At 42.1% G+C, this 17,474-nt stretch overlaps 1 protein-coding gene and 1 long non-coding RNA gene across 2 annotated transcripts; one reads left to right on the plus strand and one right to left on the minus strand.

Moving 5' to 3' along the window:
- The first annotated feature begins 391 nt into the window (after nucleotides 1-391).
- utp6 (UTP6 small subunit processome component) lies at nucleotides 392-11,552 on the plus strand. The gene is made up of 19 exons (XM_029681969.2): nucleotides 392-657; nucleotides 749-833; nucleotides 927-968; nucleotides 1,922-2,014; nucleotides 2,138-2,185; nucleotides 2,282-2,345; nucleotides 3,162-3,280; nucleotides 3,461-3,538; nucleotides 3,614-3,695; nucleotides 3,836-3,917; nucleotides 4,007-4,182; nucleotides 7,690-7,769; nucleotides 7,920-7,997; nucleotides 8,157-8,336; nucleotides 9,525-9,605; nucleotides 9,963-10,072; nucleotides 10,275-10,341; nucleotides 10,616-10,688; nucleotides 11,014-11,552. The coding sequence occupies exons 1-19, from the start codon at nucleotides 566-568 to the stop codon at nucleotides 11,166-11,168; spliced, it is 1,785 nt and encodes a 594-aa protein (XP_029537829.1). The 5' UTR covers nucleotides 392-565; the 3' UTR covers nucleotides 11,169-11,552.
- Nucleotides 10,823-17,306, minus strand: LOC135560178 (uncharacterized). Its single transcript, XR_010458746.1, has 2 exons — nucleotides 16,309-17,306; nucleotides 10,823-15,596 (listed from the first exon to the last, which is right to left on the minus strand). It is a non-coding gene; the product is annotated as an uncharacterized LOC135560178 (long non-coding RNA).
- Nucleotides 17,307-17,474: the final 168 nt, after the last annotated feature.

A 17,474-nucleotide genomic window follows, 5' to 3' on the forward strand; every position in this document is an offset into this window, starting at 1 on the left:
CTGTAAGTGACACCATCAAGTTCGGTGGAAGAGGCAAATTGCCGCTCGCTTTCTCTTGCTTTTCAACGATTTTGCGGGAAATCTTTCCACCAACCGGGCACGATCGTGAAGCTTGTTTACTTTTCTCCCTAGCTGTTTGCATATTTCTGGTGCCAATTATAAATCAATACACATGTTGCAGAAACAGTTGTTGCCAAATATTCTCAGTTCTGAACTTATGCAAACCAGAAAACTGATGAAATAGGAAATGTACTGTCTATGTTATATCGTTTTATGGTGAATGTAAATGCAGACCATTACACATGAGTATAAGTCTAATAGTCATGAGTCTAATAATAAAGACCAATGCCGAGTTTTTCGCGTGTCAAGCGGTAATTTATTGTAAATTCACATGTTTTTGCACGGACTCAGTTGAAGCACGGAACCGGAAGTACAGCAAACACAACTTCCACACGTGTGAAAAATGCTTTTGGGCTAATTTAGTTCACTAATCTTGTTTTTACGGAATACTTTAATAACATTTACAACAGAAGGCAGTCAAAATTAAAGCAACAAGTAAGTGACGATGGCTGAGATAGTCCAACAGCGGATCGAGAATCGAATCCCAGAGTTGGAACAGTTGGAGAGAGTGGGACTGTTCAGCAAAAAAGAAGTCAAGTAAGATGAAAAACACTCTAGCTTAGCTAACTAGCAATGTTGGCAACAATCTTTGAAGTTGTATAAAATCCGATTAATTTCTCAATTACAGATCCATGCTAAAAAGGGCTACAGCTTTAGAATACAAACTGCATCGATTGATCATAACCAAAGTTGACTTCATTGCATACATTCAGGTGAGTGCCAAATACCAGTGAATACAGCTTGAAAATGTGAGTATGGGCAATCAAAAACAAGAACAATTTATTAATCTGTTTTATTTCTTTCAGTATGAAATCAATGTATTAGAGCTGATAAAGAAGAGAAGATCAGTAAGTTTTGAATCTCATATTAACTATTATATACATGATTTGGATTGGATTTGTTTCATTGGTTCATTTCATTTTGTAGGCTACACATTTGCAGCTACAAGTTGAATTGTGGTATAGGCCTACAAATAAAGAGAATAACAATTAGGTAGATTAACAAAACAATGAAAGTGATGTTGATGAAGCCAGCTTCGGAGAGTTCCGCCGTGTGCCAGCTCATGGCAGACTGGTGCTTCTGGCAACCCATTGGTGTAATGGTGATGAATTTAATTTGGCTTGCTGGCCATAATGTTGTCCTCAGCCTATCTGTAGCCTTCCTGTGATGGAGTTGGCTTGGAGGCCCTGATGTCGTCCTCAGCTCAACCTCTCTGTAGCCTGGACTTGTGCACCCACTTGGGTGATGTCTCTGCACTTATTACTATGGCACAAAAAAGCTCACCACACATCAATCCAGAGCAGTAGTCATCCTCACTATGAACACTCTACCATTTCCACAAAGCAGTCAGGTCTTATAAGGAAGAGCTTAATATAAGCCTAGTTGTCTGTTTCCGAGGTCGGACAGGCAATGTTCCACTTTTTAATTTAAATAGAAGCCGGTGCTGAGTCCGATGCGTCTTTTAAATGCAAACGTTAGTCGGCAGCTAGCTATCTATCTAGCCTAAACAAGCAGACTTGCCATCACTCGTGGGTAGAAACAACTAGATATATATCCAATCAACACTCAATGACTTATCAAAACAAAACACAAATTAAAATCCTAAATATACATAGCTCTCTGTTTGGCTGCCTTACAGCGCCATGGCAACGACAGAATCCACTAATAATAATATCCATTTTCGGTATCATGCCATAGTTTACAACCAATGAAATCCTGCAAATCCACTTGAAGTTCTATGGAAATATTTAATATCTGTATCAGGAGTTCATATTTGTTCCTCATCATGTTTCATTTTTAGCGCATCGGCTATCAGTTCAAAAGAGAGGAGATAGAGTATTCCATCATCTCGAGGATCAACAGCATTTTCAGAAGGGCCACAACTAAATGGAAGGTACTGTACAAGCCCTATATGACCTAGCTATTAGCTACGGGATGTTGAATATATCAAACAGCGCTATGCAGAAGGCACCAAAGAAGTCAATGGACAGACACATTAGATCTCCTCTTTTTGCAGGATGATGTGCAGTTGTGGCTCTCTCACATTGCTTTCTGTAAGAAATGGGTAAGTTTAAGTTATCTTTGGTTCTTTACTGCTAAACATTGAATAAATGTTGTGTTCTGGTGCTGAAACGGTTATTTTTGTTATCTCCTCAAATAGAACACAAAGGTTCAACTCAGCAAGGTGTTCTCCTCCATGCTCGCCATTCATCCTGAGAAACCAGGTAGATTTATCATCATTATACTATGGTGACATACCACGTCAATGGCATATGTCCTTGTAATATACACTGAGTGTACAAAACATAAGGAACACATTGTTGCACCCCCCTTTGCCCTCACAACGGCCTCAATTCGTCGGGGCATGGGCTTTACAAGGTGTCAAAAGTGTTCCACAGGGATGCTGGCCCATTTTGACTTGTTTCAAGTTGGTTGGATGTCCTTTGGGTGGTGGACCATTCTTGATACACACAGGAAACTGTTGAGCGTAGAAAACCCCAGCAGTGGTGCAGTTCGTGACACACTCAAACCGGTGCGCCTGGCACCTACTACCATACCCCGTTCAAAGGCGCTTAAATCTTTTGTCTTGCCCATTCACCCTCTGAATGGCACAAATACACAATCCATGTCTCAATTGTCTCCAGGCTTAAAAATCCTTCTTTAACCTGTCTCCTCCACTTCATCTACACCGATTTTGAAGTGGATTTAACAGGTGACATCAATAAGGGATCATAGCTTTCACCTGGCCAGTCTGTCATGGAAAGAGCAGGTATTCCTAATGTTTTGTACACTTAGTGTATAATAGTAAGCCATTTAGCATATGCATTTATCCAAAGCGATTTAGTTATGCGTGCATACATTTTACATATGGGGACTCCTGGGAATCAAACCCACTACTCTGGCATTACAAGCGCCGTGCTCTACCAACTGAGCTGCAAAGGACCACTATCTACACTACACAGGGTCCTATCATTGCCCCAGTTGTTTGAGTGGATGGCAGCCTAGTCAGCAGAATCATTGATTGCCTCTCCTTTCTCCAGCCCTCTGGATCATGGCTGCCAAGAGCGAGCTGGAGGACAGAAACTTGTCAGAGAGCGCCAGACACCTGTTCCTGCGTGCCCTGCGCTTCCACCCGGAAAGCAAGAAGGTCTACCAAGAGGTACAAAGTGGCATTTGATATTCAATTAATTGAGGAATTACCATATTTGGATCGAAGCTGAGATGCTATGGAAATCTAAGTGCTGTGGTAGCAAACATGAATGCACACAAAAGCCTAAATGTAGCAGGACCACTGTTAAAACCCCCAGGATGATTGATACCCGTGTCTCTATCTGAACAGTACTTCCGTATGGAGCTGTTGCACGCTGAGAAACTGAGGAAGCAACAGAAGGAGCTGGAGCAGGCTGAGATGGACGTGGTGAGTACATACATACACACACCTTTGAGTTTCTTCTTTTGTACTGGGTCACTGATTGTCCTCTTCACTCTACAGGGAGAGTACGAGTTCTCCCCTGAGATCATGAGTGGTAAACTGGCCGAGTTGGTGTACAGAGATGCTACTGGGAAAATCCAAGGTGAGCTGTATTCCATCGCATTGTATTTGTTCTATGCCATTTGTATTACCTAACAGTCATCTCATATGTCTACTTTGGTTATTAAGAGAGTAGAGACAGTGTTTTGGAGATGTTAATGGTTTTCTCTGTGCTGTCCACAGGAGCCGATTTCATCCTGTCTCTTTTGACCATCGCCGCCATCTTTGACTTCACTAAAGAACTACAGGACACCATTATACAAGAGTACGGCTACATTTTGGGTTGCTGATCTCTGTATTCATTTTTCAACATGACACAACACACACTAACCATGCTGAATGTCCTGTCCCCAGCCTGCAGAGCAAATACACAGACGACTCACTGACGTGGGACTTCATGGCCAAGCGGGAGCTGGAGGCGACGGTGGGGGAGGAGCTTCAGACAGCCAAGGGGCGGGCCTCTGACATCGCCAGGAGAGAGGAGCGCTGCTGCCAGGTCTACGAGGAGGGCCTCAAAAGCCTCAACACAGGTACGTGCACACAACAAACAGAAAGGCACACATCAACACCGGTACGTACACACAACCAACAGAAATACACACAACCAACAGAAATACACACAACCAACAGAAATACACACAACCAACAGAAATACACACAACCAACAGAAAGGCACACATCAACACCGGTACGTACACACAACCAACAGAAATGCACACATCAACACCGGTACGTACACACAACCAACAGAAATGCACACACCAACACCGGTACGTACACACAACCAACAGAAATGCACACATCAACACCGGTACGTACACACAACCAACAGAAATGCACACCTCAACACCGGCACGTACACACAACCAACAGAAATGCACACCTCAACACAGGTACGTACACACAACCAACAGAAATGCACACCTCAACACAGGTACGTACACACAACCAACAGAAATGCACACCTCAACACAGGTACGTACACACAACCAACAGAAATGCACACCTCAACACAGGTACGTACACACAACCAACAGAAATGCACACCTCAACACAGGTACGTACACACAACCAACAGAAATGCACACCTCAACACAGGTACGTACACACAACCAACAGAAATGCACACCTCAACACAGGTACGTACACACAACCAACAGAAATGCACACACCAACACAGGTTAGACAGAAACGCAACACATTACAAGCATACAGGTAAGACACAAAATGAAACTTAACACAGGTAGACATAACATAATGCAAATAAAGACCTCAACACAGATAGACACAATACAATAAGTACACAACTCGACAGAAGTGACGTGTTGGATGAAGTGTAACGGAGGAGGTTCGAGGACCACGTTCGTGATGGGTAACCTTGCCTGAGACCTGAAAAGTTACATTTGCTTCCAAAACCTAGGCGGGCTAATGCAGTCATCTGGGGTCCAGGTGACACTGCTTCAAATCATGTTGGTCACAAACAACTAGGGATGGGCATTTTACTCTTTTTTTCTTTTTTTTACTGTTCGAGTACTCTCATGAGTTTTTTTTCCTGGTACTCGAGTATTCAAATAAAAAAATATATTTTTAGAACCAGGCCTGCACTGGATTTTTTGGGGGCATTTGTCTGTATGCCAACAGTGCGCAACAATGTCTAATTTATCATACAGATAAATCCTAATTGTTAATTGCCCCATATATATTCAGTCAAAAAACAAGTGCCATTTAAGATGTTGAAACCGTAATATCAACTGGTTATATTATATTGTGGAACACAATGTTAAAAAAGGCAGTAACCTTAGTGGTGGCGCTTGCTTGTAGAAGCCCTCTGTTAGGAATCAAAAGGACTACGTAAAGATGGGTTAAGTAAATAAATATCAACTGAAATTGCCCCATATCTATTCAGTCAATTAAAAAAAACAAGCCATTTGAGAATCATTCATTGAAACAGTAATGAGCTGTGTTAACTGCTCGGCTCTGGCGGGATCTCAGCGGTGCTTTTCAGTGACAGTAGATGCGGTGCGAGATTGCTGCTGCTTTCTTTGCGCTTGATAAGCATGATTTCTCATGGTGATAGTTGTGCTATGACAGGAGAGCTTGATATTTGCATTGCAAACTATGCAATATACTTCCAACCCTTACTGCATTTGGCCGCCATGCCCATTTCACTCTGTGCCTGAACCCCCCCCTCAGCCAATCAGAAGCACTTGCCATCAAATATTTGCCATTTATATTTTAAAATCTTAAATAAAGAAGTTGTAATGTGATAGTTAACCCCGTACTCCCAATATAACACATTTTTATATTGAGAAGTTCTGAAATATGAGAAATAGTTTTACCGTATTTGAAGAAAAAATCTGGTTGAACATCATGTTGACGTCTGTTTGTGTACTTGATTACTCATGCCCATCTCTACAAACACCATGATTGTTTTCCCTCTGTAAATGATGAGTAGGGCTGTGGCAGTCATTACATTTTGTCAGACGGTAACTGTCATGCCAACTGACGGTTAATTAACAAACCCGGTTAGCATCTCCAGGCCTCCGCCTTTGGAACAAATTCCAACTAATATACACCATCACAAATCCATAATTTATTTTAGGCAAGTGTAAAGAAACATGATATGAAGAAAATGTATTTCAGAATAGTATATTAGCAGCTGAATAATATAGTAGCACTGGTATCCTCTGCTTGTTGTGGCAACCAGTAAAACTCTGCTTTCACACTGGATTGCATATAGATATGTCTGGGCTTTTAAGAAAACTTTCACTCCACGCATCAACCACTGTTTGAGGAGCATCCTCTCGCTGCGTGACGGGTCGTATTCCTCTCAAACTGTATGCCATGGTGTGGCCTGTTTCCTGCCGCTACCCAGTGCTTAATTTGGGAAACCAAGTGAAATCTATTCAGAAACATCAAAAGTCACGTTTTCACAACAAAACATATTTCATTAAACTGCCGACGGCTCCTCTCTCTGCTCGCTGGAGAAAGGAATGAAGGAGAGAGGAGGAAATGGAAACGCACGGTGGTGAAATATTATGTAGCTAAAGGTAATATATGTCAGCCTATTAATTATAAAAAATATTTTTTAAACGCCATATTATTAGGTTATTCAAAATCCTAATAATATCAAATACAAATTCACTATAATTGTAGGCCGCCCTGCAAAATCAACGAAGCAACACATGGCCTGGGCCAGTGTTCCCAACCCTGGTCCTCCAGTACTCATTTGTATTGTAAACCTGGACAAGCACACCTGATTCAGCTTGTCAGCTAATCATCAAGCCCTCAATGTGTTGAATATGGTGTGTTTGTCCATGTGTACTGTTGGGGTTACACAAGGACCAGGCTTGGGGAACACCGTCCTAGGCCTATACGTTCTCTCCCAGACTGATGGAGCGTAGCATAAGGTAACCAGTCCATCCAGTATGCATAATACTGCAGTCCACACTCAAAATGGATTACTAGAGTTTGTAGCCTACAGCAATTATGTACCAAGTACATCTTAAAATCAGTTTTAAAAAACATGTTTTTCTGCTGTGCTTAATATGCAGTATTGTATAACTGCAATCCATTTTTTTTCAGCCTTGGGCTCATATATAGGTCTATGCATATGGGTGTTCTACATGCGACTTCTTAAATGTTTGCATGAATCATCACCTTAGAAAGCGCTGTCCCTTTTCATTGTTTGGCTTTGAAACAAGATCCACAACGACCATGTTTTCTACTGTTTCAATCTGCTGTTGAACTTCTTCAAATTGATCGATCATAGTGAGGTCAAACATTGTAGCCTACATTTGCATTCATGTCAGAGTGATTAGAGGGACAATAAAGCGCTGAGTAGCAGGCCGTTAGCCTTCTGACATCGTTAGCGATTTGGGTACTAACAACGCATCGGTGCCTTTTTCATGTACAGAGAGCATAGGAGGAGAGTACCGTGACTCAACTTTCATGTAGAATTTGACTGCGGTCATGACTCATGACTGCCAGTCACAGCAACAACCCTAGTGATGGGTGGTCTCTCTGCTGTGTTCCAGAGGCCATGTGGGGGTGCTACGTGTCCTTCTGCCTGGAGAGGTTCAAGAGGAAAACCAACGTCCAGGAGCTGAAGGAGAAGGTTAACATTTCAAACCGTGACTATAATTGACGATGAGCACTTTTTTAGGGAAGAATATTGATAGATTGATGATCTAGTATATTAGTGAAATTAGTGTAGGGTTTTCTAAGACTGAAATCTGGCCTGTGTGTGTGTGTTGGCATCCCTCAGAGGCAGGAGAGGCTGCTGGCAGTGCTTCAGCGTGCCCACGACTCCTCAATGCTGAAGGAGGAATTCTACAAGAACTGGGTAAGAAGATGTCTTATGGCAAGAGTAAATCTAGGACAGCAAGTGTATAATCATAGGCTTTCTAACGTACAAACATACAGCATAGCAACCAATAGGATACATGAGGTTCACAACATGTAACGGTTTCCTGTGCGTGTGTCCCTCCATCGGTCTGTTCAGCTGCAGGTCTTACTCTCATCAGGAGACTCGGAGCAGACCGCTGCGGTTGCCATGGCAGCCACCCAGCGCTACAGACAATCTGTGGACGTGTGGTGCCTGGCCCTGCAGACGATGGTGCATCTGGGGAGTGGCGCCACAGGCAAGCTATTCCAGGACGCCCTGAAACACGTGAATCCCAAGGTACACACACACACACGGTCACTAAGGGCTGCTGTGAAAGTGGGGCAGCTCCAACTCTGTCCCAGATAATTTCCTACAGCATATTAACTTCATCAAATGACTGCTATTCCCTGCTAGAAACCAGTTCCAATATGACTGGAAGGGCTCAATTCAATCAAACCCCCCAGTGCAGTATTTACATGGTAGTTCCTTTTCCCGTGGTCAAATGACATGACAGACAATCTGACAGAATGGCTTCAGGTACTGTTAAACCCCATTACTAATACCGGGTAGACTTTCCTTACAGGTAAATTCTTCAGGTACTGTAAAAACCTATAAATAATACCAGGTACCAGGACTTTGTTGATTTCACGTTCATGGACGTTGAACTGACATCTGTGCCCAGTGGGTAGTATGTAGTAGAGCTGGGATGATAAACCAATCAATTATCGACACCGACCATACGATCACTTTTCGTCATGCTAAGTAGCCTATACTAGAGAAATGAAAAGGTTTGCTAATATGGGTGATTGTTTATGGGGCAATTGATGGCTACAATCAAACTAGTAGTAGTAGTTTAAAACAACTGGTCCACATTGTTATTAACATATCCTTTTATTTATTGTTATTGCATCAATTCGGGCAATTTATTGCAATATGGATCTTGTAGCTAGTCTTATCAATGTTATGACGGGTGTTGTGCAATATAAGGGGCGGCTAATGAGAAGGGGCTGACTGTGAGGGGGCGTATGGTCACCTTCCAATTCGTTATTTAATTATGTAGTTACAAAGACATATTTGATCCAGGAATGTGAGTTGCGAAATAATATAGTAAAATGTAAAAAAACATTTTGACTAAGATTTATGAGAAAGGGAGTATGTTACAAAAATGTTTGGGGCGGCAGAGTAGCCTAGTGGTTAGAGCGTTGGACTAGTAACCAGAAGGTTGCAAGTTCAAATCCCCGAGCTAACAAGGTACAAATCTGTTGTTCTGCCCCTGAACAGGCAGTTAACCCACTGTTCCTAGGCCGTCATTGAAAATAAGAATTTGTTCTTAACTGACTTGCCTAGTTAAATAAAGGTACAATTTTAAAAATCTGAGTGTACTTACCGGTAACAATTTTCCAGCCCAGCAACCAATGAAAATATTCTATATGTAAAAGAAGCATCTTACTTGATGTTAACCACCCTGGTCTTGTCTGTTGACAGTTGAGTTTGCCCCTGTGGCAGCTGCAGGTGGAGTGGAGCATGACATCACAGAGCCCAGAGGAAACTGAGGCCCTGTTTCAGGTACAGAACCAAGCCCAACCTCTCAAATTACATTAGTTTATGACATTTTAATACAATACCAGTTTACACTTGTGATAATTCAAAGCTCTGTCCAGACAGTGATTTGACCAAGCTTTTTCTGGTTCTATGTCATTCTTAGCCTCCATTGTGTCATAGTGCTAAAGCAGTAGTGCCTCATAGGTTGTGTTTACATAGGCAACCCAATTCTGATCTTTTGACCAATCACATCAGATATTTTTCAGAGCTGATCTGATTGGTCAAAAGACCAATATGTATAAACACAGCCATATTTCCCTACATACAATGTCTGGTTAGATGAGAATTAGTTGTAACAGTTCGTTTCTCCTCTGCTCTCAGAGAGGTCTGCTGTCTGTGGTGCCTGCCGTTTCCATGGAGATAAAGGAGAAGTACCTTGACTGGTCCTACAGGGCCGGAGGCTACAAGAAAGCCAGGAAGACCTTCACAAGGTACTGAATATGAATAGTACTATTAGATTATTAATTTCCCACCAGTTCTGCATTGTGAAGGCAATCATTACAATGATTATTCTAATTCACAGTAGTTATTTTGTACAACAAGGTATCCTCGTTTAGATGACTTATTAATACGCATTTAAGTTCAGCATTTTGTAGAAGGAAAAACAAAGCTGTACCTTTTCTTATTTTCCAGTTTGCATGAGAGCCGGCCCTTCTCCAAGGCCTTTTTCACCAGAATGATCCAGATGGAGAAAAATCAAGTGAGTTGAGTCACAATGGATGGGGAAACAAGAACACATGTCCATGCTCTAACAAATGTATGTTGCAACCAACCAAAGCATAATCTCAAACTAGCTTGTTGTTCCAATATTGCCACATATTGTTGTGGCTTTATGTACAAAATGTTGTATCGAGGGATTACCTATTCACTACTGTTAGGATTTTGTTCTCAGATCTGTTTGTCCTGTATAGCCAACTCCTATGGTCGTTGTCAAGGCTGTTGTACTAACTGGAATGGTGTGACTGTTCTTTTAGGAGACTCCCAAGATGAGCAACCTGAGGGACTTCTATGAGAGAGCCCTGAGGGAATTCGGCTCCACAGATGATGGTGAGATTCTGAAAAGCTCATTCCAAGCAGCCCATTTCAAATAAGTCCCACGGAGATCATTGCATGTCAGTTGCTACACTAACAACTAAAAGACTTCCAGTAAGCCAGTAGAAGAATGAACAAGACACACATGGTTGGAACTACAGAGTTTGCAGGCTTTTATTCCAGCCCAACATTAACACACCTGATTCAACAGAAACTTTGATTAGCTGATTGAGGTGTTTTAGTATGGCATGCATATAAACCTTTACTTCCATGTAGTTTTCTGGGATAAAGTAAGTTGAGATGGTCACTCAGGACTGTCTGTATGGCTTTTTCCCTCCAGATCTGTGGCTGGAGTACATCCGAGAGGAGCTTGGGCCCAGCGGCCAGCCAGAAAACTGTGGGATGATCCACTGGAGAGCCATGAAGATGCTGGAGGGGGAGAGTGTGGAGAGATTCACTGCCCAGTACACCCTGCTGCAGACTGGACACATCTAGAACACACCTGACCCCCCCCGCTGGTCCAACAGTGTTGTAGGAAACTGCTTACTGCAGTTCGGATGAGTAGGTAGAAGTTGATCTAACCACTGATACAGAGTCAGATATATTTGATCAACCTAATGGTTAAGGTAGATCTGTGGTTAAGGGCAACTACATAGAGACAGGGTTAACAAACTGTTCTGTTTTTATATGACAAGTTAAATTTGTACTTTACATTTCCTTGCATTTTGTATACGACATGGTGTTTCATGCAAGTTTACAACTTGAATCATTTCATTTTGAAGATAGTTATGTTAATGTACACATCAGTAAGAATGACATTATGTATTTACAAAACATTAACTTTGTCACTGTTAACTTGAAATAAAACCATGAATAGTCTCCTTGGTCAGGGTGTTTCTACAGTGTTCTGTCTGTACGTCAATATCACATTGTAGCACATGGGATTATTGTTATTCTGTTTTAATAACCAGTGCGTCACATGACTACTTACATACATGTGAGTATTATGACCCTGTCCCTGAACGACCCCCGACTTGCTTACTCAGATTGGAGCGTAGGGATGGCAGTATGTCCAATCACCAACCAGTGCTTTGTGAAACCTTTTCTTGATTACAGAGTAAACAGATTTAGCTCTACACAAGACTTATCTGCAGTCAGAACATTGCACTCTTCTGATCCTTCGTACCATTACAGTGCCTTTGGAAACTATTCAGACCCCTTGACTTTTCCCACATTTTGTTAGGTTACAGCCTTATTCTAAAATGTAAATAGTTTTACCCCCTCAATCTACACCCTACCCCATAATGACAAATCAAAAACAGGTTTTCAGAAATTGTTGCTATTTTATTCAAAATAAAAGTGAAATGTCACTTACATAAGTATTCAGACCCTTTACTCAGTACATTGTTGAACGATTGGCAGCGATTACTGCCTCAAGTCTTCTTGGGTATGACGCTACAAGCTTGGCACACCTGTATTTGGGGAGTTTCTCCCAGTTTTTGGGTGCCATTTGGCAAACTCCAAGCGAGTTTTTTTACTGAGTGGCGGCTTCCGTCTGGCCACTCTACCATAAAGGCCTGATGGTGGTGCTGTGGTGCTGTTCCTCCACAGGGGAACTCTGAAGCTCTGTCAGAGTGACCATCGGGTTCTTGGTCACCCCTCTGACTTCATCCATTTAAGAATGATTGAGGCGACTGTGTTACCTTGAACTTCTATGCTGCAGAATTGTTTTGGTACCCTTCCCCAGATCTGTGCCTCGATACAATCCTGTCTCGGAGCTCTACGAACAATTATTTTGAGCTCATGGCTTGGTTTTTGGTCTGACATGCACTGTCAACTGTGGGATCTCATTTAGACAGGTGTGTGCCTTTCCAAATCATGTCCACCCGGGAGGCCCCACAGGTGGACTCCAATCAAGTTGTAGAAACATCAAGGATTATCAATGGAAACAGGATGCACCTGAACTCAATTTCTTTTCTTTATTATTTGTAACCCCTTTTTCTCCTTTTTCTCCCCAATTTCGTGATATCCAATTGTTAGTAGTGTCTTGTCTCATCGCTACAACTCCAGTACGGGCTTGGGAGAGACGAAGGTCGAGAAGCCGCACTGCTTCTTAACAACCAACCCAGCCGCACCAATGTGTCGGAGGAAACACCTAGCGACCTGGTCAGCCTGCACTGTGCCCGGCCCGCCACAGGAGTCACTAGTGCGCGATGAGAGAAGGATATCCCTACCGGCCGAAGCCTCCCTAACCCGGACGACGCTAGGCCAATTGTGCGTCGCCTCATGGACCTCCCGGTCGCAGCCGGATGCGACAGAGCCTGGGCTCGAACCCGGAGTCTCTGGTGGCACTGCGATGCAGTGCCTTAGAACACTGCGCCACCCGGGAGGCCCCTGAGCTCAATTTCGAGTCTCATAGCAAATGGTCTGAATAGTCATGAAAAACAGAAACCATATTTACAGATCTTTTTTTTATTAGCAAAAAAATGTATGAACTTGTTTTTGCTTTGTCATTATTGGGTATTGTGAGTAGATTGCTGAGGAAATGTTTTTATTTAATCCATTTTAGAATAAGGCTGTAACTTAACAAAATGTGGAAAAAGTCAAGGGGTCTGAATACTTTCTAAAGGCACTGTACATTCACATAAAGATCCAGGAGGTGATTAAATGTTTTGTTGCCATGGAGGCCGTTTGTCACCTGTAAGTCACATTTGATTTACCTGAAACATTCCATTGAGGCCCATTTTGGCAATCTGAACAAGATGATAGGGCAAACATTGTGTATTTGTCATATTGTAGCAAGTGAACAATTTAAATTAATTATAGAACATTATAGAGCACTTAAACTGCCATAAATATTTTAAGTCCTACAATGTGTTTTATACCCTTTTAAATGTTAAGAGTGGTCATTACTGAAACATTTATAAACAATGTACCAAAACATTCAGGTTGATTCATATTTTACAGGTAAGGAGGCTTCTAAATACTCTTTCCAGTGACATAACCTTCACAGCTATAGCCATGTTCAACTAACGCCATGAAATGCCACTACAAAGTCTTGCATTACAAGACTATCTACAATTACTTATTTTAGCAATCAAATAAACATGCTTTAAAGGAGTTTTATCAAAGAACATGTACTGTACTAAATGGCATTCATGGCGACCAGTGTATTGACCTTTGAGTGCTTCACAGAAACTCCTTCTACAGAGGAATTCACAGGAGAACCTTGAGGCCAGTTTTCTACAACAAATAAGGCCTTTTGAGAATACATTCAGCCCGTCCCATGATATTCCACTCTCCCTCACTGGGTGATATAATAGTGAACACTTTCATCTTCATGACCAAGACTTACAATTATAGACCTGTATAGACTGTTGGGCTGGCACCTAGTACAATCATGGTTTTGAAGAGGGAGTTTCCAGTTTTCCAATGCATCATACAGGCGGGATAAGCAATTAGAGCCAACATGAAAACCTAACTAACTAATAATGTTATTCCATCTGGGGAGTGAAACCACTTGAGGCATATTAAGGCAGTCAAACCTAATGATAGTTAGCATCCCTTTAGTGCGTTATTAGATTACAGTCTGCAGGTTGAGTCGTCTCTGTGGTTTTAGCATCCCCACATCCAGAGATGGGCAGTATTCCTGTTACATGTCATTGAAATTCATATTTCATTTGCTTTTGAGTATTTTGTCATTTGTATTTCACTGGCCTGAACTACAATCCAATGTAGTTTGTAACATACTTGAGACCTGTCATTTATATTTTCAAAATACTTTTTCTATATCCTTTTTATTTTATAGCGGTTCAACATTTGGAGGCCCCCTTTCACCCTGCATTGGTATCAGAAGTCACGGCACTATGGTGTGATATGAGTGTCTGCTGAATGAACAACATGTAAATGTACAAATGTACACCTGCAAAGCATGCTGGGTATTATTGATGAGCTCCGCCCACAAAATAAGGCCAATAATAATACCAAGTGTGCTTTGCAATTATTACATTTTTACATTTAGGTCATTTAGCAGACATTTATCCACAGTGACTTATTCAACCAAGGTAGATAAACAAGATAGATAAACAACCACATATTACAGTCATAGCAAGTTAAATGTTTTTTTGTTTCTGTTACTAAGAATATTGTTGTAGTGAAGGCATGTACTTGCAAATGTATTTTGTATTAAAGAATTAATCATTCTAAATACAATTCTTCACAAAAGTATTTTGTATTTTAGTTTGATACATTGGTCTTTAAAGTAACTTGTATTTGTAAAAAGATACATTTTCATGCATCTTTTGCCCATCTCTGCCCATGTCTTCATCTTCCATGGGTGCAAAGTGAGTGAAACCATTGACTCCCTGAGACACAGTGTCCAGCAACACCCCCGCAGTAGAATGGTACAATTGGCAGCCGAAATAAAGGCCAAATAGCCAAAAACTTTTCTAGTAGCCAAAATCCCTTATTAATCAAGTCCTCCTCAATCTAATCCATGTAGGCCGGTAGGCCTCTCCGGGGCTCTGGATGACTTTCCAGACCCACACTCTCAATGCTTCTGATCACTCTGGTAGTCCTGTGTTGTCCTCAAAACTAGCCTCCTGGGCCCTGCGTGGCTTCTCCTTCCTCACTCCCCCTCAGTGCTTCCTCAACAGTATGTAGGTGAAGAGCACCACCACTCCAGCGGTCAGCGCTGCGATGACACACTGGTGAATGGTGATGACGGTCTCCAGCGTGTGGATGCGCTCCTCCATGGCGCTGGTGTGGATGTAGTCATAGACGGAGGCACCGATGCTCCACACCGCCCACACAGCGTCCACCAGTGCCTTCATAGTGGGGGAGACCATTGGGAGGCTGCAGGGCGCCGCTGAAGCTGGACCCCAGCCTCATCCGCCTCTCACGGGCCCCACTACACGACCCTCACTGGGGGGGAATGAGAGATAGGTACACACAGGGCACACTATGGTGACCTTTGACCCCTTAAATGGAGGTCATATGGGCAGTTGGAAAGAGGAAACTGTGAAGTAGCTCTACATACAGGCTCTTTGAGCCAGTTTTCCTGACAGGTGATATATCTGTGATTGTTCAGGCAATTTATCAATATGATATTCATTCATCATCCACAACATGTTATGATTGCTGTTTTTCTAGAATTAGGTATCATTCTCGTCTTTGACCAGCTGTTACGTAGCCTTCGAGACTAACACCAGCTGACTGTCTGACATCAGGGCACAGTTATAGCCTGTTGGTCCCTCCTGACAATCTTCATCTTAGTAAATAAGGGACGTTGCGATGGAATAAAACGATGAATGTAAAAATCTAATTTAATTAGTGATGAGTTCCCCACGAGAAAACAACTCAAAACTGGGACCAATTTGAATAGCCTATGTGCGCAAATATCGAGGCGCCATATTCCTAAACTTCTATGGCCTTGTAGCCAATGGCATTTAGCAAATATTTAACAGGACATGACACAGGAAGGAGATAAAATAATACTGATTGCGATAATTTACTTGGCCAAAACAAGTGCTTTTTAAAAAACCGCATCATCAACATCATCCTTTGGTCGAAACTCGAGTCAAAGTTCGCCAGCGCGACATTATGCGACTATTACACACACACGAATAATACTCACCAAGGGATTGGAAATGTTATGCAAATCGTTGTTGGAATAAGGATGAACATCCGTATCTGTGGTTTATAACAATTATTATTCAGTTTAGAATAAATCGGTGGCGCTGTCTCGGTGTTGCGACTGTGACATTGCTCCTGCGCAAGTGCGTCATTACGCACAGAGAGTAGGGCGTGCTCTTTGGGTTTATTCGTTCTCGTTACTACAATAATCCTCAATTTGTTGCCACGTGGAGTCGCACCACACCACCAAAAGAAGTAGGAGCGCAAGAGAAATGACGGGCCAATATAATAATCATCTAAAATCTTAATATTGCCTAGTGCCAAGCTTACATAAATTCTAAGATGTTTCTTAATAACGGCCACTATATGCCTATTAGGCTATAATATGCGAATTTTATGACATTATTATGTAGGCCAAATAAATTTATCATTCGGATAAGAAAGAAACCACAGGAATGTGTCAAACTTTCTTTCGTTGTGTTGTCAAAAGTGTGCCGATTTCTATCGATGTCTACTCCATCAATAAGTAGCCTATAACAATATCAGTTAAGTGCTGCGCCCAACCTTGGCAATGGGAACCTATAACTTGGAGACAAGACGAAGTGACGCGCTCAAAATAACCAGGTTACCACTTAGCAGAAGTCCATTTTGGGGAGGTCCCAGCACAAGGACGCAACACAATATATCTAATCCTTTCAGCTCTTGGTGTTGCCGTGGTCATATAGCCTACAACTGGGCAAAAACATCTGCAAGTCCGTTTAGAGAATGGATATTTTGAGTGCCGTCGGCGATGCGTGCGCACGGGGTTCGCTCAGACTGGAAAACGTCGCATTTATCCTTTTTTTAAAAAACCTTAGGGGAATCCCGAGTGCTACACTGTTGCGTTTTTCTTATTTTGGAGAAAACAACATTTCAAGTTATTTTGAAAGAAAATGGTGCAATACGTCCCCAAGGATATTCTTTCTAAATTTGGTGATTGTGCAATACCAGCGCCACTGATCAAAAAGAGGGGCGGTGGTGGTGTGATGAGCAGCAGCGAACTTCAACTTCGCACACATCTCCAATCTCTCCGATATACTCATCAAGCGAGGGTTTTGCGCGAAGTCATCTTGCTGTCCAAGGGATGCGGGCGAGACATCACGGATCCTACCGCTTTGCGCATTTATG

The sequence above is a fragment of the Oncorhynchus nerka genome, linkage group LG15 (genome assembly GCF_034236695.1).
Source record: "Oncorhynchus nerka isolate Pitt River linkage group LG15, Oner_Uvic_2.0, whole genome shotgun sequence".
In the NCBI taxonomy this organism is placed as follows: domain Eukaryota; kingdom Metazoa; phylum Chordata; class Actinopteri; order Salmoniformes; family Salmonidae; genus Oncorhynchus; species Oncorhynchus nerka.

Bases quoted from the DNA above. Each gene is read 5' to 3' on its own strand.
- utp6 (XM_029681969.2), top strand. From the start codon at position 566: ATGGCTGAGATAGTCCAACAGCGGATCGAGAATCGAATCCCAGAGTTG. The intron at 969-1,921 runs GTAAGTTTTGAA...TTTCATTTTTAG, and splicing joins TGATAAAGAAGAGAAGATCA to CGCATCGGCTATCAGTTCAA. The intron at 8,337-9,524 runs GTACACACACAC...GTCTGTTGACAG, and splicing joins TGAAACACGTGAATCCCAAG to TTGAGTTTGCCCCTGTGGCA.